Genomic DNA, 24,894 nt, shown 5'->3' with positions numbered 1-24,894 from the left:
TACTGGCGGATCATTTGAGAATCTCTCTAGGTACCATAGACATGTTGTAAACATGCAATGTGTGTGACGTAGGGAGTAGGGACGTAGAGCGACTGGAAGGGAATGGTGAAACCTAGAAATGAACAACACCACAACAAACATTTTGACAATACAACATTTTGCTGCTACTACAGTGTCTCCAGATTAAAACACTCAAACCAAATCCTACTCAAACCGTACTGTGGAACTTTTACAATTGCATGCCGATGATGAGAATGAATGTGAAATAAGATGGAGTCTGTAGTGGAGCTGAGGGATGTAAACTGAACTGTGGTGGAGATGGGAACAGAACAGTGTAATTAAGTGCTAACAGTTTTGAGGAGAGACAGCCAGGTGGTGTAATATTTCTGATGACTTGAAATCCAGGTCAAGATTCTTCTGAGTGGTCTGGGCTCATTTCCCTGTCAATAACTAGGCCACTTGCACCACTAGCATGAATAAGCTGTTTAAATGCTCTAATAATACCAGTAGGATTCTGCAGATGCCGCTGTGCAAAACAGAGAGGGATCTTTATGGGGCAGTATTTAACATGAGGGGTGGGGGGATTCTGTATCATTGCGGTATCAGACTTGGTTCTCATTCTTACCAAGTGCAATACATATTTTCCATTGAATCTTAGCTGTCTTTTATTGTCGATCTTGTTGTTTGAACCAAGAGAAAACTTGAGATAAATATGAATCAATCAGTCGTGCTGTATGATTGGCCAGTTGTAGTTTGCGATGGATGTGATTGGCTGTGGGCGTTTTCTGTTACCTGTTGGTACTCCCAGCTGTCGGGGATGAAGAAGTTGTCTCTCATCGTCATGGTGAGGTCCAGCCGGGGGAGGGCGTGGCACATCCTCACCCATAGCGAAGGGGTGTAGCTGGGCACGGTCACCATGGCAGCCATACTCTATCGCCTAACCCCCCCTCCTCCACCCTGTTGAAAGGAACTAAGTGAAGAGAAGGGTTAGAATATCAAAGGTGTGTAAGTGATAGACATATTCCACATTTCCACATTTCCACACCAGTGGCGGACCAATGATAAATACTATGAGTAAACAAAGCCTTATGCTGTATGTGGTGCTGGGTGATGGCTATTGCAACTGAAATGTTGTCCGTCTACCACTCCTTCTTACACACTGGAAGCCAGGGAAGAAAGATAAGATGTTTCAGAACAACCCTGCTGAGGAGGCAGGGAGGGAGGGAGCAAGGGAGAGAGGGAGTGAGGGAACATCACCTCACCAAACACCCCCCCTCCAGTCTGTGGGAGAGCCAGCCAATGGTTGAACAGTTGTCAGACATGCTCATGTTCACTGAAGCTTCCTTTTTCATCAATCAGTGTACTTACTGTAGGTGGTTCAGGACAATGTGAAGTTTCTCCTAGACTCTGATCTAAGGTGATGTTTACATTGTCTTCTCCTAGACTCTGATCTAAGGTGATGTTTACATTGTCTTCTCCTAGACTCTGATCTAAGGTGATGTTTACATTGTCTTCTCCTAGACTCTAATCTAAGTTGATGTTTACATTGTCTTCTCCTAGACTCTGATCTAAGTTGATGTTTACATTGTCTTCTCCTAGACCACATCAAACTCATTCCACAGAGTTCTGAGTGTCTGTGGGTTTTCGCTCCTCCCTTGTACTTGATTGATGAATTAAGGTCACTAATTAGTAAGGAACTCCCCTCACCCTGTTGTCTAGGTCTTAATTGAAAGGAAATAACAAAAACCTTCAGAAACTAGGCTGTCTGTGGAATGAGTTTGACACCCCTGTCCTAGACTCTGATCTAAAGGTGAGGTTTTGTGTAAGAACTTGTGAAAGTCAAGGTAATCTAATCCTAGATCAGAGCTATGCCTAAGGGCTTGTACCTGGAGCGAGGAGGTATGCAGGGTGAAACCTGTGGAGCAGAAACCACAGAGCAAGAGCAGACATTGCTAGTTATTTTTGCTCAGCTTCTAATCTACATTTGGATCACGGTTGTGGTCAATTCCATTCCAATTCAACTAAACCAACTACCCTGTCGTCTCTACGAACATCCTACTTCATCATACTCCTCAACCTATGGGAGCAGAGTAGGGGAGATAGTGGGAGGTCCAGTGGCAATCTCAGCCACACCACACAACCAGCACTATATAACAGAGGCAGAGTTGGGTCAATACAAGAGGGAGATTCAACCGCCATCAGACCAACTATCAACACAACACCCCACAACCATCCTGGAAATTAGAAGATACTATAAGAGATAGTATGTCTACAACAATGATGCACAGTAGCAGACTTCACACAACCACCCTCCAAAGGGAAGGAGAGAGGGGAAACAAGGGAGAACAGGTCAGTCTTTGTAGCCAAACTCCACCACCACACCCTGCTGAGAGACTCTGCTTCCCCCCCTTCCTCAAGCCCAGCCAATAGGGAGAAAGTAGGGTAAATACAAAGGGAAATCCGGTTATCCCAGATAGACACCACAATCTACATTACAATCACAGAGCTATGAAGAGGGGATGAGGGGGGATGGTAAGGGGGCCACAGCACTGATTGTGCAGATTAAGAGAATACCAGGGTTTTACAGTTGAAGACAAGAGGGTTTCAAGAGAGCCTATGAGATGAGATCAGCACAGACTAGACCATTAACAGGAGTTGTATTGAGGAGTAGAGACAGGGGGTTGTACAGTACTGCTCTACATACAGTGAGACACAGAGGAATGTTGAGGAAAGACAATAGTGTATTTGATAGCGTCCATCAGGGAGGGATTCTTAGATTTAGATTCTGCACCAGGCTCCTATCTTGGTTTTGCTGTCTTTGAATGTTTAGAACATTCAGCATTGTATCACATGAATTCTCAGCCTTTTTAATGATCCATCTGTATGAGCACACAACACTACATTTGAATATGCACAATATTAAATACATGATCAAGAATGTATGATCAAGAATCACATTTGACCTATAACTATAACTATTTTAGAAATATCAACCCAGTCTTTTTACTGTAGCAGCCATTTCAAATCAATTACGTCTCAATGGACATAATAAGTCCAGGTGTTGGGGTCATTGTTTGGGATGTGTGTGGTGTGTGTGCATGTGGATTTGGGGCATCCCAGGCCCAGAGAGGGTTAAACAGACAACCCAGACAGTCAATCCCAAGCTCATTAGAATAAGCCTGTTCTCCTTAATGCCTCCAAACCCCCAACTGTCACTAACTAAATCAATGCCAACACTCTATTTCACTTGTGAACAGTGGGAGCAGAATGGTTTCACACACTGCCGTCCATCCCCTCACACTGAGGCTGTCAACAGACTGGTGTTATTGTTGTAGTCTCACATTGTTATGGCCAGACTCTGATGGTATATCAACAAACAGGATTTTTCATGTTATAGTCTTGAATTATTCAGCTGTGAGGGTGGTAGAGGATGTTGTCACATTAGGTGAATTATAGGAATGTTGTTGTGTGGTTAGACTGTAGTGTAAATTGAAATTCAATTCATGTTACTTGGAAAAGTCTACATGAACAATTTTTGGCAATTATCATTGTTACGGCTACAGGTATCCTGTGTGTAACCTGTGTGTATTTTCTTTCCTTCTCCCTTATTCACAGGTGTCGCCAATCAGTCACCAATCAGTCGGCAATCAGGAGACACCTGCTCCTTTCCCTTACCCAATCACATCCCCTTTCCCTTGGTTTAAAAGTATCCCAATCAGTTCTCTCTTTTGTTTTTGCAACTACATGTCACTTTATCCATTATACACTACCCGTAGGTAAATATTGTCTAAACAACACTAGTTAGAACTGGGTGGACTACCCATTGTATTTTATTGGTTAGTGAGCTAGCTGTTGTTGAAGCAGGTAGTCTAGCTTAGGGGTGTTTTTGGATAATGTTATTTATTTCCTTGGGTCCAGCTCAGCCCCTTTTCCCACCCCCCTTTACCATCTGTTTTAAAAATAAACCATGAGTGTTTGACGGTAGACTTAAGTTGTCTGTGGTTGTTGTTCTCACTGTTCCTTTTCACTGTTATAATTTGCAAGAGTTAAGTTGCGGGTCTCGTTTCCATCCCCCCTAGACTGCAGGGCCAAAGGGATTTGTAATATAAGTGGGGGCTCAACTGGGATCTGTCTTTACTGACACCCATGCCGCTCGTGTAGATTGTTGTAGTGGTCTAGTTCAGTGTTGAGCATCATAGCTGCTGATGTAGCATTAGTGTTTGCTATTTGTTGGCTCTTGTGTTTTCGTGGTAGTTCAAAATGGCTACATTTGATTTGAAATCCTTTTTGGATAACACTACATGCGAGGTTTTTGACAAATGTAGAGTTGATTTACTGACCGTGGCTGACCATTACTATGTATCGATTCCGCAGAGTTTACTTAAAGCGGAGGTTAAACAACTAGTGTTGTGTTTTGTTGGAAGAGCAGGTGCTTGTGTTACCACTGCCTGAGTCTACTACCCCTGTAGGGGATGTTGCTGCTCCTGTAAGCCTGTCGGTGTCTGAGGGCGAGGCTAAAGCTCCAGCCACATTGCCCCGTTTTGATCCACTCTCCCCACAGTCAAACGGTGATGCCAGGAGGGATGTCCGTTCGACACAGCTCCAAACGGAGGCGGAAGAGAGCCCAAATTAGGCGAGAAAATCTCCAGTTGGAAATGTGTAAAATTGAGGCAGAAAAAGAACAGCGGCGGTTGGAGTTAAAAATGCGCCAGATGGAACTGGAGGCAGAGATAGCGAGGCTAGCCTCCGTTCCTGCTGTGCCTGTTAGTGAGCCGTCCTCACCAGCTGGAGCTTCCAACACTTTTGCCATTAGTAGGCAGATTGACTCTCTGACCAAAGGCACTAAGGCAGAGGTTGACTCCTATGTGTGTTTTTGAACGTATAGCCGTAGCATTGAAATGGCCTGAAGAGGTATGGTGCCTGTTACTTCAGTGTAAATTAACTGGTAAAGCCCAAGAGGTTTTGTCAGCGCTACCTCTTGAAGACAGTTTGAATTATGAAGTGGTCAAAGCTACTGTTCTATGCGCCTATGAGCTTGTGCCTGAGGCATACCGACAGAGATTTAGGTCTCATAGAAAGTCTTCTAGTAAGACTTATGTAGAATTTGCTAGAGACAAGGGAAATCTGTTTGATAAATGGCATGCGGCTAGCAAGGTAACTGATTTCAACTCTCTCGGGAGCTAATCTTGCTGGAAGAGTTTAAAAATTGCTTACCAGAAGGCATTGTAGTTTACCTAAATGAACAAAGTATCCTCCTTGTCAGAAGCGTCTGTGTTGGCAGACGAGTTTGTGTTGACGCACAAGAGCGTGTTTTCAGCTCATACTGAGAGTAGAGCCGCTGAATTGCCTACTTTTAGTCCTAGCCGGCCAGCAGTACATCAAGCACGCCCGAAAAATGAGCGTCCCTGTTTCTATTGTCATAAGGTGGGACATATGATTAATGATTGCTTCCTGCTAAAATGCAAACAAGGGATGCCTCTTCGTGCCAAGCCGCCAACAGGTGTTGGTCTAATTCGTACGGTTGTGAGGCCTGAAACTAAACAAGTGCCTCAGGGTAACTGTAGTTTGAAAGTCCCAGTCCGCAATAATGAACCGTTCATTTGAGGGGTTTGTGTCCCTAACGAATGATGAAGCGTCTCAGCGTCCGGTTAAAATCCTTAGAGATACTGTTGCAGCGCAGTCGTTTACATTGTCTGATGTGTTGCCCTTATCTGACAATACATACTGTGGTTCCAGTGTGTTAGTTCAGGGTATTGAAATGGGTTTTGTCCCAGTGCCATTGCACTTTGAGTGTACACGGAGTTAATCAGTGGAATATTCAGAGTGGGGGCACATCCTGTTGCCAGTAAAGGGTGTGACCTTTATAATGGGTAACGATATTGCCGGAGGAAAGGTAGTACCCGTATTGGATAAAAGTGACCACTCTCTCTCCAATGAGCTGGCACAGAGTTATCCACATGTGTTCCCCGCTTGTGCTGTCACTCGTGCTCAGGCACAACAAGTGGGTGACGTGATAGATTTGTCGAACACTGTTCTGTTCAAAGAAGTTGATCCAGAGGATGGGTTGTATGCTACCTCTGAGGAGCCCAGGGAAGTATGTTGAACTTATTGCTGATGCAATACAGTTACCAGTCACTCGTGAGCAGCTGATTGCTAACCAAAAGGTTGACAACAAGCTTGCTAAATGTTTTTCTAGTGTTGTCTCATTGGAAGAGGTAAAGAAGAAGAACGTGGCTTTTTTCATTGATGGTAATCTCCTCCTGCATAAATGGACATCCCATGTTGACGTGGGCGGAGATTGGAATGCTGTTTACCAAATAGTGATTCCTACAGCCTTTCAACAAAATGTGTTATCCCTTGCTCATGATCACCAGTGGTCCGGTCATTTAGGAATCACCAAGACTTATGATCGGGTTCTTCGACATTTCTTTTGGCCGGGTTTAAAACCAGATGTGGCTCAGTTCTGTCGGACATGCCACACATGTCAGATAACAGGAAAATCAGGTTATTCCTCCCGCTCCTCTTTGTCCAATACCTGTCATAGGTGAACCATTCGAACATGTGGTGGGTGATTGTGTTGGACCATTACCGAAGACAAAAGTGGGTAACCAGTTTCTGAGAACAATTATGTGTATGGCTACAAGATACCCCGAGGCCATTCCTCTGCAAAGGATTACAGCTCCGGTGGTGAGTAAAGACTTAATAAAATTCTTCACAACAGTCGGGTTACCTAAGGCGGTACAAAATTATCAAGGTACCAATTTCCTATCAAAGCTCTTCAAGCAGGTGTTAAAATCCCTGTCAATTATGCACCGTGTGTCAAGCGCATATCACCCAGAGTCTCAGGGTGCGCTTGAACGTTGGCATCAGACACTGAAGTCTATGCTACATAAATATTGTTTGGAATCTGAGAAAGATTGGGATGAGGGAGTTCCTCTGGTTTTGTTTGCTGCTCGTGAAACTGTGCAGGAGTCCCTAGGGTTCAGCCCAGCTGAACTAGTGATTGGTCACACAGTGAGAGGACCAATGAAAGTCCTTAAAGAACAGTTTTTGTCCCAAGAGTTGTGTGTGGGAGATGAGAATGTGTTGGACTACGTTAGTCGCTTTCGTGAGCGCCTACACCAGGCCTGTGCTCTCATAAAGGAAGCTCTGTCTTCCTCACAGAGGAGTATGAAAAGACAATGATAAACAGGCTGTTTCTAGTCTACTACAGCCGGGTGACCAATTTCTGGTGTTATTGCGTGTTCCAGGATCTTCACTGTCAGCTCGTTTCTCTGGTCCTTATTTAATTGAACAGAAATGAAGTGAAACGGATTATGTGCTTTAAACTCCTTATAGAAAACGACCCATCACCCAGTTAGATAGTTCAAAAACAGCAGCAGGTACTACTGTCATGATAGTGGGCTGTCATATTGATGACTGATGGAGATGGAATAGAGTTGCGCAATACTCAGTAGCAGTGCGTGAGATTGCCCAACTCAGAAATGCTGCTGTCTCTCCAGTCAGGTCTGGTTCATTTCATGGACGGACAGGCCGACGATATTGTGAGGCTACTACACAGTTGTCCATGTCACTTTTATGACGTTCCTACTCGCACAAACGTGTTGGAACATGACATTAATGTTGGAAATGCTACCCCTATCAAGCAACACCCATATCGTGTCAATGCTTATAAGGGGAAGATAATGAGGGATGAAGTGAGATATTTGTTGGAGAATGACCTGGCTATGCCAAGTTCAAGCCCTTGGAGTTCTCCTTGCATTCTGGTTCCTAAACCTGATGGTACGTTCAGGTTATGTACAGATTATCGAAAGATAAATTCTGTCACAATGCCAGATTTGTTCCCGTTACCCAGACTGGACAACTGTATCTGTTGATGCTGCTACTTATGTAACTAAGTTAGACCTCTTAAAAGGTTACTGGCAGGTTCCGTTAACCTCACGTACTTCTGTTATTTCTGCCTTTGTGACCCCAGACAACTTCCTACAGTACTCAGTCATGGCTTTTGGGATGCGGGATGCACCAGCCACTTTCCAACGACTGGTTAACTCCGTATTAGCTGGCGTTCCCAATTGTAGTGCCTACCTTGATGATCTAGTGATTTATTCGTCTAACTGGTCAGATCATGTTAACTCTCTAACGGTAGTATGTGAACGTTTGGCAGCTGCTTCTCTAACCCTGAACTTGGCAAAGTGCGAGTTTGGGAAGGCTACTGTTACCTATCTCGGCAAAGAGGTCGGCCATGGACAGGTGCGCCCTGTTGATGCCAAGGTCTTGGCTATAACTGCATTCCCCGCACCTACCACCAGACGAGAGCTACGCAGTTTTTAGGGATGGTTGGCTACTACCGTAGTTTCGGTAAACATTTCTCTGCAGTAGTTGCTCCATTGACCGATTTGCTCAGTCCGGCTAGATCGTTTGAGTGGTACCCTGATTGTCAGGTAGCTTTTGATACTGCTAAAGCACTCTTATGTAATACCCCTGTACTTGCTGCTCCGGATTTTGAACTACCGGTTAAACTTGAGGTAGATGCTAGTGCCAGACGTGTTGGTGCTGTTCTACTGCAGCAGGACAAGATTGGAGTGGATCATCCTGTTTGTTATTTTTCTCGTAAGTTTAACAAATGTCAGGCAAACTATGCAACCATCAAACAAGAAGCTCTAGCTTTGTTGTTAGCTCTGCAATACTTTGAAGTATATATTGGTTCTAGTGCCCTACAAGTGATAGTATATACTGACCATAACCCATTAGTGTTTCTCCACCGGATGTACTGTGGGGCAAAAAAGTATTTAGTCAGCCACCAATTGTGCAAGTTCTCCTACTTAAAAAGATGAGGCCTGTAATTTTCATCATAGGTACACTTCAACTATGACAGACAAAATGAGAGAAAAAAAATCCAGAAAAATCACATTGTAGGATTTTTTATGAATTTATTTGCAAATTATGATGGAAAATAAGTATTTGGTCACCTACAAACAAGCAAGATTTCTGGCTCTCACAGACATGTAACTTCTTCTTTAAGAGGCTTCTCTGTCCTCCACTCATTACCTGTATTAATGGCACCTGTTTGAACTTGTTATCAGTATAAAAGACACCTGTCCACAACCTCAAACAGTCACACTCCAAACTACACAATGGCCAAGACCAAAGAGCTGTCAAAGAACACCAGAAACAAAATTCTAGACCTGCACCAGGCTGGGAAGACTGAATCTGCAATAGGTAAGCAGCTTGGTTTGAAGAAATCAACGGTGGGAGCAATTATTAGGAAATGGAAAACATACAAGACCACTGATAATCTCCCTCGATCTGGGGCTCCACGCAAGATCTCACCCGTGGGGTCAAAATGATCACAAGAACGGTGAGCAAAAATCCCAGAACCACACAGGGGGACCTACTGAATGACCTGCAGAGAGCTGGGACCAAAGTAACAAAGCCTACCATCAGTAACACACTACGCCGCCAGGGACTCAAATCCTGCAGTGCCAGACGTGTCCCCCTGCTTAAGCCAGTACATGTCCAGGCCCGTCTGAAGTTTGCTAGAGAGCATTTGGATGATCCAGAAGAAGATTGGGAGAATGTCATATGGTCAGATGAAACCAAAATATAACTTTTTTGTAAAAACTCAACTCGTCGTGTTTGGAGGACAAAGAATGCTGAGTTGCATCCAAAGAACACCATACCTACTGTGAAGCATGAGGGTGGAAACATCATGCTTTGGGGCTGTTTTTCTGCAAAGGGACCAGGACGACTGATCCGTGTAAAGGAAAGAATGAATGGGGCCATGTATCGTGATATTTTGAGTGAAAACCTCCTTCCATCAGCAAAGGCATTGAAGATGAAACGTGGCTGGGTCTTTCAGCATGACAATGATCCCAAATACACCGCCCGGGCAACGAAGGAGTGGCTTCGTAAGAAGCATTTCAAGGTCCTGGAGTGGCCTAGCAAGTCTCCAGGTCTCAACCCCATAGAACATCTTTGGAGGGAGTTGAAAGTCTGTGTTGCCCAGCAACAGCCCCAAAACATCACTGCTCTAGAGGAGATCTGCATGGAGGAATGGGCCAAAATACCAGCAACAGTGTGTGAAAACCTTGTGAAGACTTACAGAAAACGTTTGACCTCTGTTATATACCCTTTGTTGGCAATGACAAAGTATTGAGAAACTTTTGTTATTGACCAAATACTTATTTTCCACCATAATTTGCAAATTAATTAATTAAAAATCCTACAATGTGATTTTCTGGATGTTTTTTTCTAATTGTGTCTGTCATAGTTGAAGTGTACCTGTGATGAAAATTACAGGCCTCTCTCATCTTTTTAAGTGGGAGAACTTGCACAATTGGTGGCTGACTTTTTTGCCCCACTGTACAACCAGAACCAGCGCCTTATGAGGTGGGTGCTTATTGTGCAAAAATATAATTTGGAGATCCGCCACAAAAAGGGTTCTGATAATGTTTTTGCAGATGCTCTGTCTCCTGTGTAAAAATGATGATTTTTGTATGTTTCGTAAGGTTGCCTTTGTTTGTTGATCTTGTTGGTCTTCATTGTAAATAGTTTGTAAATACTTTGGTAGCAATCCTTATAGGGTTGCTCTTTTAAGGGTGGGGGTGTTACGGATACAGGTATCCTGTGTACAGCATGTGTGTATATTCTTTACTTCTCCCTTATTCACAGGTGTCGCCAATCAGGAGACACCTGCTCCTTTCCCAATCACATCCCTTTCCCTTGGTTTTTATTTTTTAAATTTTATTTCACCTTTATTTAACCAGGTAGGCTAGTTGAGAACAAGTTCTCATTTACAACTGCGACCTGGCCAAGATAAAGCATAGCAGTGTGAACAAACAACAACACAGTTACACATGGAGTAAACAATAAACAAGTCAATAACAGTAGAAAAAAAAGAGTCTATATACATTGTGTGCAAAAGGCATGAGGAGGTAGGCGAATAATTACAATTTAGCAGATTAACACTGGAGTGATAAATGATCAGATGGTCATGTGCTGGTAGAGATACTGGTGTGCAAAAGAGCAGAAAAGTAAATAAATAAAAACAGTACGGGGATGAGGTAGGTAAATTGGGTGGGCTATATACCGATGGACTATGTACAGCTGCAGCGATCGGTTAGCTGCTCAGATAGCAGATGTTTAAAGTTGGTGAGGGAGGTAAGGTCTCAAACTTCAGCAATTTTTGCAATTCGTTCCAGTCACAGGCAGCAGAGAACTGGAAGGAAAGGCGGCCAAATGAGGTGTTGGCTTTAGGGATGATCAGTGAGATACACCTGCTGGAGTGTGTGCTACGGGTGGGTGTTGCCATCGTGACCAGTGAACTGAGATAAGGCGGAGCTTTACCTAGCATGGACTTGTAGATGACCTGGAGCCAGTGGGTCTGGCGACGAATATGTAGCGAGGGCCAGCCGACTAGAGCATATGCTTTAGTAACAAAACGGATGGCACTGTGATAAACTGCATCCAGTTTGCTGAGTAGAGTATTGGAAGCTATTTTGTAGATGACGTCGCCGAAGTCGAGGATCGGTAGGATAGTCAGGTTTAAAAGTATCCCAATCAGTTCTCTCTTTTGTTTTTTGCAACTACATGTCACTTTGTCCATTATCCTGTGAGTATTGTTTTGTTATGGTGTTTGACTGTTTGTTTGATGGTGGGAAAAGGGGGTACCAAGACATACACTATCCGTAGGTAAATATTGTCTGAAGAACACTAGTTAGAACTGGGTGGACTACCTACTGTATTTTATTGGTTAGTGAGCTAGCTGTTGTTGAAGCAGGTAGTCTAGCTTAGGGGTGTTTTTGGATAATGTTATTTCTTTTCTTGGGTCCAGCTCAGCCCCTTTTCCCACCCCCCTTTACCATCTGTTTTAAAAATAAACCATGAGTGTTTGACGGTAGACTTAAGTTGTCTGTGGTTGTTGTTCTCACTGTTCCTTTTCACTGTTATAATTTGCAAGAGTTAAGTTGCGGGTCTCGTTTCCATCCCCCCTAGACTGCAGGGCCAAAGGGATTCGTAACAATCATAAATCTGTCTGTCCTCAACCAGATGTGGTGTCAACAATGGGAACTAGTGCCTACATGAACCCAGAAAGGGATTGAGGGGGCCCCAGGGAGGGAGCAGCCTGAGTTGAGCAGTGGTCCAGCAGTAGTTGTCGTCAGAGGGAGGCAGGCTCAAGTTGACGTGATGCTTCCTGCCAGCTTGTTACCATTGCATAACTGAAGGAAAATAATGGGGTGTTCGCACTCACGTGATAGGGGGAGCAAGGAGAGAAGGGGAGAGGAGAGGGAGACGGAAGAAGGAAACTTCTGTGCCTTGCACTCGCTGCTTCAAAACCAACAAGATACTCTCAGGAACAACAAAGCCAAGGAGAAATGGATAGAATACAGTAGAATAGACGTCAACTATCTGTCACTGCACCAAGCTGACTGACTCAACCCTGAGAATGGCTCTGTTATGAAACAGTCACTCAGCTATTTGTATTGAGGGAGCCTCCAGAATATGTTTCTCCACGAGGCCATTTTGTAAGGCGGTTAATGAGGAAGACTGAGGATGTGCAGCTGGGAAGAAAATCCTCTTTGGACAGTACAGCCACCTTCTCCTTTATCCTGTATTGCACCACATATTCTTATTACTATACATCACAAACAGCTTTCCTATGGGCCACTGGGTATGAATAATGACATGTAACAGAAATCATGCCACACGTTAAGACCCCATGGTCTCCCTAACGACCACTTAAGGACACTCTTAATGATTGCCGTTTATGAGACATTTATATGGCCCTGTGATACACACCACAGCCCAGTTATCATCAGTCAGTGGGGACATGAACGGCCCATTCAGTGTGAGGACTGTAATGTATCTACACTACCGTTTAAAACTTTGGGGTCACTTAGAAATGTCCTTGTTTTGAAAGAAAAGCACATTTTTTTGGGTCCATTAAAATAACAATTGTCAGAAATACACTGTAGAGATTGTTAATGTTGTAAATGACTATTGTAGCTGGAAACGGGATATTTTATGGAATATCTACATAGGTGTACAGAGGCCCATTATCAGCAACCATCACTCCTGTGTTCCAATGGCACATTGTGTTATCTAATCCAAGTTTATTTTAAAAGGCTAATTGATCATTAGAAAACCCTTTTGCAATTATGTTAGCATAGCTGAAAACTGTTCTGATTAAAGAAGCAATAAAACTGGCCTTTTGACTCGTTGAGTATCTGGAGCATCAGCATTTGTGGGTTCGATTACAGGCTCAAAATGGCCAGAAACAAATAACATTTCTTCTGAAACTCATCAGTCTATTTTTGTTCTGAGGAATGAAGGCTATTCCATGCCAGAAATTGCCAAGAAACTGAAGATCTCGTACAATGCTGTGTACTACTCCCTTCACAGAACAGCGCAAACTGGCTTTAACCAGAATAGAAAGAGGAGTGGGAGGCCCTGGTGCACAACTGAGCAAGAGGACAAGTACATTCGTGTCTAGTTTGAGAAACAGACGCCTCACAAGTCCTCAACTGGCAACTTCATTAAATAGTACCCGCAAAACACCAGTCTCCACATCAACAGTGAAGAGGCGACTCCGGGATTCAAAAACAAGGACATTTTTAATTGACCCCAAATTTTTTGAACGGTAGTGTATAAATACACATTTCCTTTTCATAACCACAGACTCTAATAGAGGTTGAATTGTTTCTTATTAAATTAATATTTAAGTTTCAGTTGAAATTCATGTTTGTGTAAAAAAATAAAATAAATGTCCCACCAGGATCACACACGTTTGTTTTACTATCCTTGTGGGTAACAAAGAAAAAATCAATTTAAAATGCTATTTTCCCTAACCCTAATTGTAACCCTAAGCCTAAAATAGCCTTTTTACTTGTGGGGACCAGCAAAATGTACACATTTGTCCAAATTTTGGATACAAGGAAAGTTAAACCAAACCATACACACACACACACACACACACACACACACACACACACACACACATTTCCCCAAATCAATGAAAGATTGAGTGCATTCAGCTGCAGGCTACTCGGTGCTTGTAGAATCAATAAATCCAACATGGAGCTTTGGAGTGTACAAGAGTATAACATACAGTACCAAGAGGATGGACAAATGCTCCCACACTAACAATCTCATTTAGAAGCTTGCACAAAGTCAAATGTAGCATTTGAGAGAGGTTTGCTGAAGCTGAAGCTAAGCAAACTATTCAGTGACATACAATGTGATATTTTAAAATCTTATCAACTAAAATATCTCTTATCAACTATGATAAAGTAGATTGACAAAACAATCCAAAACAGAATGAATCAAACTAACATGGTTCAACCTCAATGTTTTATAAATCATTTCCTAATTTCAACATCAGCCAATGCACAGACATTGCGTAAAAATCCAAACATTTGATGTAAAACCCAGGCTTCTCTCCACTTTCCATCATTGAACATAAACTGCAATGGTCTAACAGTGCATGATGAATCTATTTCACTTGACTGCCCATTCATATTGTAGAATACAGACAATTCACCCATGGTGAATGAGTGATTGAAGAGTGATCTGTTTCTTACCTTTGACTGTAGCGTTGGCAGGGTGTTCTGCTATCTCTTGCTCTTCTCTGGTATTCTGTCAAATATCTACACACTCACTGAGGTATACCGTTGCCAACCATCAACGCTGGATCCTCTTGGGAAAATAACTCATCCTGAAATATATAGGTTTAGGGGACATGAACCCCAAAAATATGTCAAATGTAAATAAATAACAGGGTCTGTTTTTGAAATATTAAACAGCCTGTGATTGGATGGTTGTCTGGTAACAGTGGAGAGGTGCTTGTGTTGATGGATAAGAGAGGAGCCCTCAGCGCAAGAGAGAGAGGAGAGAGAGGGAGGAGAGAGAGGGATTAGGATTGAGAAGACACCCCAGAGGGACCCTTATCGTCATGTCAGAACCCCATTCAGGCAGCAGATCGTTCAGCCAGGCGACTTCACAACAAGGCAGCGACACGATTGTGCCCAGCGATAATGAATCTGTTAACGGGGATTAGGACTCCGTCCACTCTCAGTTCACACAAATGATGATGCTGCTGGGCGATACAGACACAGCTCTTACTGAAACCTCCATCAACACTCAGTCACACACACAACATACCAATCTCTACACTCTCAAATTAGGAGGCAAAAATCTGACCAATCAACAAATCATCACAAAAAAAATCTACGATTGCCTAAATGCAAAAATACAAAATGAGAAAAGGTCCAATTATTCGAGTTTGAGTCACATTTCAGATTTCTGCACAAAAGAATCCACAAAATATTTGTTGAAGAAATCTCCTGTGTGGTTAGGCAGGGCAGTGTTTTGGCTGTGTTGTGCAGAGAGGAAGAGGTAGAGATGCACATATATTTAGGCAGAAGCAAATAAGCACACCACTCTTGCTCTCAGATGGATACTGAGAGCAAGAGAGGAGGGAGGGCAGGATGGAGGGTGCAACAAAGATATTGTGAATAGGAAAAAAGATGGGTTGTCAACTGGACAGTGAGTGAGCGTGAGAGAAAGAGGGAGGGATGGAGGGAGGGAGGGTGAGCGATGAATAGAGGGAGAGGGGAGGTGCAAAACCAGTTTCGAGTGGAGACTGCAAAATAGTGTCAACACCATGATTCAACAACAACGAGAAAAAGCAGAGATGGAGAGAATGAGAGATGATATTCCATGACCGTGGGTGATTTGACTGAAAAAGAGGGGGATTACAAATAAACAATAAAAACAAAGTGAGAGCGGGTGGAATGAGAGACCAGGGTGTTTGTGCCATTGGAGGACGGGGGAGAACGAGAGAGCGAGAGGGAGGGGTGGCGTTCGTTTTTCTGTGTCACTGAAAGGGAGTGGGGGAAGGGAGTCAGAGAGATAATGCGAGCAAGGGAGCGTACGGGAGTGAGAGAGAGAACACACTAGTGTGCGTGTATCTAGGAGGAAAAGGGGGAGAGGGAGAAAATTGTATTACGTATGCAAGAGTTACTCAGAGTTAACCGTGCCTCCATGGCTCTCATTTAGACCCAGCACTATACTGTAGCAGCCCTCCACTCTCCTCTATCTCCTCATCTTATCCTCCCTTCATCCCTCTTTCTCCTTTATCATATGTCCCTCTTCACTCTCCATCCCCCTCTCTCCATCTCTCGCTCTCCTTTTTCATCCCTCCCTCTACCCCATCCCTCTCTCTCCTTTGTCCATCCCTCTCTCTATCCCTCTGCTGTTACACAGAAATATCACCACTCAGACATTCACAAAAATTACAAGTTCAATATTTAATGTCCTTGGCAATTCAAATCCAAAGGTCATAATTCTTTGTAAAAGCAGACATTTTACATGATCAACGTAGCAGCGATCAGTGGATTTCTGTTGGATTATATTCAAATATTCATATTAAATTCATCTCATTACAATTATAAAACCATCTATGTAGACGCAAAGTAAGAAAAGATTGGTTGAGAAGCAGTTACCCTGATGGAAGTAAAAGACACAACAAATCATTGTTGTGTCTTTTACTTCCGGTTTTGTACACCAGCTTCAAAAAGCTGAAAATACTATATTTTGGTTGTTGAAAATATATTTCACAGCGGTTTAGATGGTACAATAACTCTACACAAAACCAGCAATGACTGCTTGTTTTGTCACAAACTGAAATTAGGCAAACTATTTTAATTTCAGCAACCAGGAAATGGCGGAGCGATTTCTGCATATTGCACCTTTAAATGTAAAACTATGGAGACTGAGGTGTGGAAATGTGGGTTCTGTGCTTTGTAAAATAGCACCTCCATACCTAAACAAACACACACCTACATCTCACCGGAGATTGACCAAACACAGTGTCTCATAAAACCCATCCCCAGTCATCCCCAGGCTACACAGGTGTAGCCTATTTATAGGCAGTCGCCCAAAATTCACCCCCTTACCCACCTTTAGCTCCCCCACCCCCTCAAACACCCTCGCCCCCTCCTGGTCCTACACCTTGGCCAGGGTGAGATGGTAGCGTGGGTTGAAGGAGTCCCTGTGCAGCCAGCCCTGCTCTCTTCAGGCCTCCTGTAGGCCAGCATTTAGCTGCTGGAGGTGGGGCTGAGGCTGGGGGCTCAGGTAGAGAACCTTCCCACCAAAGTCCTTCAGTTTCAGGGGGAAGGAGACGGCCACAGGGGGGTTGCGGTCCAGGTAGGCGAAGCGTTGGAGCATCTCCCCAGCGGCAATGACCTCAGCTGGGCCGGGGAGGACCAGGAGACACAGCGTGACGAGGAGGGGGGCAACCAATGAGGGGCGGATGAGGGGAGGAGGGAGGTGAGCTCCTCCTGAAGGTGCTGGAAGGAGGAGAAGATGGAGGGAGTGTTGGCCTGGAAGGTGATGAAGTGTGTGGGCTTACGTTTGGAAGGCCGGCCTCCACCCCTCCCTGTTCTCTGCTCCACAGGCACAGACGGACACTGGGCTAGGTCTCGGCCTTTCTCTCCATCCCAGTAATCTTTCCATTCTTCCTCCGTCTCACCTTCCTCCCCCCTGCTCTCGCTTTCACTCTGGGATAGAGACATCTGGTCTGCTATGACGACTAAAACGGAATCCTTCCCAACTTCCTCTTCCAAGGGTTCTGATTCTCTTCTTGCTTCCTGTTGGTTCAGTGGAGTACTTCCTGTGCCTGGTCTGGTCGACTCAGGCACCTGAATACTTGTCTTGCTCTGATTTCTTTCCTCCAAGTGTTCGTTTTCAACATCCTGTTTTATCAGGGACTCTTCACCCTCTGTAGTGATGATGCCATCTTGTTCTTCTCTTGATTCACGGTGGTGGTTTTTTTTGTCTTGTTGTTCTTGTGTCACTGTCAACAAACAGATTTTGAAGGTTAACCAAACATTATGACAAAAACATGTTATAGACTAACAAAGTGAAGTAGAACAATATGTTAATCCAGGTTCTGGAGCTGTGGAAATTCCTACCTCCCTCCCTACCTTCCTCCCCTTCTCTCCCTTCCTTCCTCCCCTCCTCTGTCCCTTCCTTCCTCCCCTCCCTTCCTACATACCTACCTTCCTCCCTCCCTCCCTCCCTCTCTCCCTACCTTCCTCGCCCTCTCTCCCTACCTTCCTCGCCCTCTCTCCCTACCTTCCTCGCCCTCTCTCCCTACCTTCCTCGCCCTCTCTCCCTACCTTCCTCGCCCTCTCTCCCCTCCTCCCTCACATTCTCTCCTTCCTTCCCGCACCCTCTCTCCCTACCTACCTCGCCCTTTCGCTCCCTACCTTCCTCCCACCCTCGCCCTCTCTCCCTACCTTCCTCCCTCCCTCCCTCCCTTCCTCACATTCTCTCCTTCCTTCCCTCACCCCTCTCCCTACCTTCCTCGCCCTCTCTCCCTACCTTCCTCGCCCTCTCTCCCTACCTTCCTCGCCCTCTCTCCCTACCTTCCTCGCCCTCTCTCCCCTCCTCCCTCACATTCTCTCCTTCCTTCCCGCACCCTCTCTCCCTACCTACCTCGCCCTTTCGCTCCCTACCTTCCTCCCACCCTCGCCCTCTCTCCCTACCTTCCTCCCTCCCTCCCTCCCTACCTTCCTCACATTCTCTCCTTCCTTCCCTCACCCTCTCTCCCTACCTTCCTCGCCCTCTCTCCCTACCTTCCTCGCCCTCCCTCCCCTCCTCCCTCACATTCTCTCCTTCCTTCCCTCACCCTCTCCCTACCTTCCTCGCCCTCTCTCCCTACCTTCCTCGCCCTCTCTCCCTACCTTCCTCGCCCTCCCTCCCCTCCTCCCTCCCATTCTCTCCTTCCTTCCCTCACCCTCTCTCCCTACCTCCCTCGCCCTTTCGCTCCCTACCTTCCTCCCACCCTCGCCCTCTCTCCCTACCTTCCTCCCTCCCTCGCCCTCTCTCCCTACCTTCCACCCTCCCTCGCCCCCTCCTCGCCCTCTCTTACCCTGCTCTTGCTCCTCCTCCTGCCCAAAGGGGGCTGCCAGACACTGTCCAGTGGATCCAAACACCCTGTCAGTCCTGTTGTTGCGGTCCCAGACTCTACGCCCTCTATGGGTGAAGTACTGAATCCTGTGTTTGGGCAGGGCTAGCTCAGAAGAGTAGTCACAATCGCAGGGGTCGGTGTCCCAGTTGAACTCAGAGAAGGGCCGCTCCAGCACCCCAAGGAAGCGGTCCACGTACCCCACCACAAAGTCCGCCGGCTCCACCGATGGGTCCCACAGGATCCGAGAGATGACGTCATCGGCTGTACGCATGCGGGGCTTCTTGGTTGATCCTGAGGGGAGAAACTCTTTGTTAGTTAGTTATACTTAGTTTGCAGTAAACGGGTATTTTAGTGGGTTCTCATATGTTCAGTTAGATTTAATGGAGGGAAATTGTACCTTTTCCCTCTGTGTCTTTTGGCTGGTTTGTTTTATTCCCTATTGCTTTCTTTTTGAGTTTTCCCTCTTTTTCTCCCTCCTTCCTGTTTTCCTGGTCTATAACAGCATCTGGGTCGTCTAATGTTGGAGTGCTGAGAAAGAGGGAAGGAGAAAGAGGGATTGTATTCATCACTCTGGTCAATGTAAGAGCTAACCTGTTAGGTCTTCCTCATACTGATAGGACAGTGACCTTCAGATGGATGTATTTTAAGAAGTTTATCTAGATGTCTAAACAGATACATTCATTTAACTCTGCTATTCTACCTCTTCACTTCCTTATCCTATGGAATTAACTACCTATCTATTATATTTCTACTGTGCTACATGACTTGATTACCACTTGGTTCAGAGGCTCTGTTTGCTGTGAGGGCAGACAGAGCCAATACCACAGATGCTGCTTCTCACAGGAGGAAAAACAATATCTTCCTCTGAAGATTCCACTGTCGCCAGGCAGAAGGATTAGTGATGAGAGGGAGGACTCAGATTCTGAGGGCCATCTGTTTAGGGCTGGCATGCTTTGAAGATTTCTGTCTTTCAGTCTTATTTAGTTGTTCAAGTGGTTAGAAGTCTGAAATATACTGAACATTGAGTAAATGTTAGCCCCTAACCCTTGGGCATTTTCAGTTGTTCGAGGGCTGCACAAACATTATGCATCAGACAATTTCATTCATTTTTGTTACTAAATTGCATGAATGTTAAAGGCATGTTTAGACATCAGTTTTATTTTCTTTTTATTTCACCTTTATTTAACCAGGTAGGCTAGTTGAGAACACCTTTATTTAACCAGGTAGGCTAGTTGAGAACACCTTTATTTAACCAGGTAGGCTAGTTGAGAACACCTTTATTTAACCAGGTAGGCTAGTTGAGAACACCTTTATTTAACCAGGTAGGCTAGTTGAGAACACCTTTATTTAACCAGGTAGGCTAGTTGAGAACACCTTTATTTAACCAGGTAGGCTAGTTGAGAACACCTTTATTTAACCAGGTAGGCTAGTTGAGAACACCTTTATTTAACCAGGTAGGCTAGTTGAGAACACCTTTATTTAACCAGGTAGGCTAGTTGAATACCTTTATTTAACCAGGTAGGCTAGTTGAGAACACCTTTATTTAACCAGGTAGGCTAGTTGAGAACACCTTTATTTAACCAGGTAGGCTAGTTGAGAACACCTTTATTTAACCAGGTAGGCTAGTTGAGAACAAGTTCTCATTTACAACTGTGACCTGGCCAAGATAAAGCAAAGCAAACAACAACACAGAGTTACACATGGAATAAACAAGTGTACAGTCAATAACACAATAGAAAAAAATAAAGTCTATATACGGTGTGTGCAAATGGCTTGAGGAGATAGGCAATAAATAGGCCATAGTAGTGAAGTAATTACAATTTAGCAGATTAACACTGGGAGTGATAAATGAGCAGATGATGTGCAAGTAGAGATACTGGTGTGCAAAAGAGCAGAAAAATAAATAAAAACAATATGGGGATGAGGTAGGCAGATTGGGTGGGCTATTTACAGATGGACTATGTACAGCTGCAGCGATCGGTTAGCTGCTCAGATAGCTGATGTTTAACGTTAGTGAGGGAAATATAAGTCTTCAACATGGCACCATCAAAAGTCGAAATGCAATGTTACTTAGCCATTGCCCTTTCATAGTTTCTGGTATATAACAATTTTTTTACAGGTCGGTGGTGATCGTGATAGCTACAGACCTGTGAGATCGACGACACCTGTTTCCAAAACGACACTTTCCCAACAGGAAGAACTGACAGACACCTGCTCCCTCCTCCTGGCCTGGAACATCAGAGAGAGAGGGGGGGGGGGCAGTTATTTAGCAGCCCGTCTCACCCAAAGTCAGTACAAAACAACATATAATATATGTATGACCTAATATAATATCTGTATGGCCTTATATAATATCTGTATGGCCTTATATAATATCTGTATGGCCTTATATAATATCTGTATGGCCTTATATAATATCTGTATGGCCTTATATAATATCTGTATGGCAGTTTGTCCTTCCCAGTGTTCTCTGTGTTGTCAGTGTCCTTGGATTTTCCTAGTTTTACATTGAGAACACATTTTAAATTCCCATGTATTGGTCGACCAAGACCAGTGTGTATATACTGTAAAGTAGGGGACTGAGCCCAGTAGACTAGATTAGTTAATGAGCTCATGGAGAGATTGGAGCAGTCAGGGAGAATGACTTCACTCAACAAGGTCATGATGACCCCGAAATGAGCCCCAGACACACAACTTGCCAGACCAGCCAACCTGACCAAGTCTTTACTGAACTGAAGGAGCTGAGAGAGATGGTGGTGGAACAGAGAGTGGAGCTGAGGAACATGGTGGTGGAACAGAGAGTGGAGCTGAGGAACATGGTGGTGGAACAGAGAGTGGAGCTGAGGAACATGGTGGTGGAACAGAGAGTAGAGCTGAGGAACATGGTGGTGGACCAGAGAGTGGAGCTGAGTATCACTAAGACTGAACTGCAGTTCTACAAGAACAAGGTGGAACCAATGCAGGTAAAAAAAAAGGAGGCCAGACTGAGTGCCAGTGAGAGAGGTGGAGGAGCTGAAGAAGGAGAATGCAGGTTAGAAAACACACAAATGTAGTCACTGCGCAACATTGACATTTTCTTCACAGGTGTAGGATTACTGTGTATACTATATATCATATAATGTGAAATAACATAGTGGGGAGAACAAGTATTTGATAACCAGCAAAATTGGCAGTGTTTCCTACTTACAAAGCATGTGGAGGTCTGTGATTTTTATCATAGGTACACTTCAACTGTGAGAGACTGAATCTAACACAAAAATCCAGAAAATCACATTGTATGATTTTTAAATAATAATTTGAGGAATACAATTATAATTAATACAATTATATTTCTGAAAACTGATGGGGGTGATATCTAATCGAAATCACATACCACCACGCCTTGAATGATGTCATAGTTGAGGATTTAATGAGCCTATTGTTGTGCAACTTCTGATTAGGACAACCAGGACTCATTATGTCAGGGGTGTCAAACTCAATCCATGGAGGACCTAGTGTCTGCTGGTTCTTGGTTTTTCCTTTCAATTAATACCTAGACAACAGAGTTGTTAATTCATCAACAAGGGAGGAGTGAAAACGTGCACTCGTTCCTCCGTGGAACGATTTTGACAAGTGCATTATTGCCTTTCCATTCATAAATCTCCCAACGTATTTGCTGTCACTGATTTCACAACATGAATGTTACACCGTATATGACACACATCTGCAGTATTACTTGTGTGTAAAGGCACATATTTTGTCCTTACAGGAGGGGTTTCCCATAAGAAGTATGATAGTGCATAAAACATTGCACGTGTAATTCCATCCGTTCTTGGCACTGACAACATTTGGACTGGACTGACTTGGCTTGCAACCTAATGACACTAGAGGGGGTACACAGACAGTTTGGTTGGTTTCTCCCTTTCCCAAAAGTAGGAGTAGGAAGAACTCAGCCCTAGACACTGACCTAGGTTAGTTCTGTGTTTTCCTTAGAAGTTAGAGACAGTGAGCTGATACTCGATCTGTGCTTCAGAACAAATTCTACCAGGAGCTTTTAGAGAGAGTGGGGGAGTAACAAGTGGGAAAAACACTGCTTTCTCCCAAATATCAAATCAAATGATATTAGTCCCGTGCTTGGTAAACAACAGGTGTAGACTAACAGTGAAATGTTTACTTATGGGCCCTTCCCAACAATGCAGAGAGATCATACTGTCTGATGAATACACTGTTAGATTCTGGGTTAAACTTGGAACATTGTTATACTCAGAAGTAGAGTATCTGAGGAGTGATGGAGACTAGTTATCTGTAGGAGCCAGATGGCTTTGGAATGTGTTGGGTGGACAGGAGGAAGTCACAGGATTGCTATAGCGGATACGGGTGGAGATCTTTGGATTAGGCATCAAGGGGGCTGAGGTCAGGTCAGATCCCCTTAGGGTAATAAACCATTGTTTCTCCCTTATCACTTCGTCTTCCTGTCGAACCATAAAAGATGTAACAATTAGAGAGAAGGAGGAGTGCCTAAATTGGAGAATATATACTTGTGTTGGTAGAATCATGTTTTGTCTAATGCAGCTGTATTGATCCTCTGGGAAGAAATAAACTTGGTTAAGCTTTCGTGGTGTCCGATGAGTTATTTACTCTGAGAATTAGAACCTAACAACACAAATCAAATCAAATGTTATTGGTCACATGCAGATGTTATTGCGAGTGTAGCTTAAGATACAGTGTGGACTTTCTGTGGAACATATCGTTACTCAGGCAAACCCAGACTTCCTTTAGAGAAGATGAGGATGGGGTGAACAACAGTGGAGGCTGGTGGGAGGAGCTATAGGAGGATGGTCACATTGAAAAGGCTGGAACGATATCAAGCACATCGTACATATGAAAACCATGTTTGACTCCGTTCCATGTATTCCATTGAAGCCATTACAATGAGCCCATCCTCATATAGTTCCTCCCACCAGCCTCCACTGGTGAACACCCAACTTCCTCTATACCTCGATATTAAAAACGGTCCTTCATAATTTGATCATACCTTGATAAACTTCAGTGTTGTGTAATTATCAAAATATGAACATTCTCTTTCACCGTAATTTCTGCTCTGCCTCTAAAGAAGCGTATATGCCCTAGTTAGGCCTACATCTCATATGTCTACACGTACCAGCAGTGCACACAGAATCCAACTGAATGACAAAACATTACTTGCTGTCACCTGAGGTCCATCTTGGCTGGGACTAGCTGGGACCTCTGTCTTTGGCCCCTCTGTAGCTCTATGCTCCTGTGCTCTCCTGTCCTCCAGGTTCTCAGCTGAGTCCAAAGGCACACCTGTCTCCTCTGACGCCATAGTCAATCAACCTGTGGGTGTAAACGATTATTATACAAAAGTGTTAGCTCTGATTCTCACTGTTAACATGGCAATACAAGCACAACCAGTTAATAAATCAATCAATTAAGCAATAATATATTTTGTAAATATAGTAGCTATATATTTAGAAGTTGTGCTAAAGTAGCTATAGTAGATACCTGAGCTAAGGAAAACGGAGAGGTAGCCTTCCCTAACGAGGGTGTAGCTACAACACACCCAAGAGTCAAGATAACAAGTTATACAATGCCACCAAAATGTTAAACATTAATAAAACGATAATGTAGTACTGTATAAAATATGCATTATGATACATTATGGTTAGTTACCTGAATATACACCCTCTGACTTATAAACAGATATACAACAGATTCTGTATGAAACTACCGTAAATGTGCACTTTGACCTTTGGTATGTTTGTACTGAGGGGGCTTGTGGGAAATGTAGGTCTATGTCCCGCTGTGATGAGAACATGTTTTCTTCTCTTCGTTTAAATAATCATTCAAATCCTCAAAATAATTGATACTATAATATTTTCTATACTAGGCCATTTATAAATTGACAATAGTTTGTTATAATT

The 24,894-nt window shown here is 43.9% G+C and overlaps 2 protein-coding genes across 8 annotated transcripts in view; both read right to left on the bottom strand.

Annotated features, from left to right (window-relative positions):
* The window catches only part of LOC112240395 (protein tweety homolog 1), a 40,370-nt gene extending 24,995 nt beyond the window's left edge, over positions 1-15,375 (bottom strand). Inside the window, exons 1-2 of one of the 7 annotated variants that reach the window (XM_042308185.1) lie at positions 14,580-15,375; positions 793-970 (exon numbers count right to left, since the gene is read on the bottom strand). In XM_042308185.1, coding sequence (XP_042164119.1) covers positions 793-927 — 135 coding nt within the window. In that variant the 5' untranslated portion in view covers positions 928-970; positions 14,580-15,375. The remainder of the gene's footprint in view (positions 1-792; positions 971-14,579) is intronic. The other 6 variants (XM_042308188.1, XM_042308192.1, XM_042308194.1 and 3 more) reach the window with 6 other exon arrangements.
* Positions 15,376-16,288: 913 nt separating this feature from the next.
* Positions 16,289-24,759, bottom strand: LOC121841205 (leukocyte receptor cluster member 9-like). The gene is made up of 7 exons (XM_042308208.1): positions 24,644-24,759; positions 24,476-24,522; positions 24,155-24,307; positions 21,121-21,202; positions 19,371-19,501; positions 18,935-19,264; positions 16,289-17,854 (listed from the first exon to the last, which is right to left on the bottom strand). The coding sequence occupies exons 3-7, from the start codon at positions 24,294-24,296 to the stop codon at positions 17,166-17,168; spliced, it is 1,374 nt and encodes a 457-aa protein (XP_042164142.1). The 5' UTR covers positions 24,297-24,307; positions 24,476-24,522; positions 24,644-24,759; the 3' UTR covers positions 16,289-17,165.
* Positions 24,760-24,894: the final 135 nt, after the last annotated feature.

The sequence above is a fragment of the Oncorhynchus tshawytscha genome, linkage group LG03 (assembly GCF_018296145.1).
Source record: "Oncorhynchus tshawytscha isolate Ot180627B linkage group LG03, Otsh_v2.0, whole genome shotgun sequence".
Lineage (NCBI taxonomy): Eukaryota > Metazoa > Chordata > Actinopteri > Salmoniformes > Salmonidae > Oncorhynchus > Oncorhynchus tshawytscha.
The sequence above is the reverse complement of the archived record's forward strand: the minus strand, read 5'-3'. Positions and strand labels throughout refer to the sequence as shown.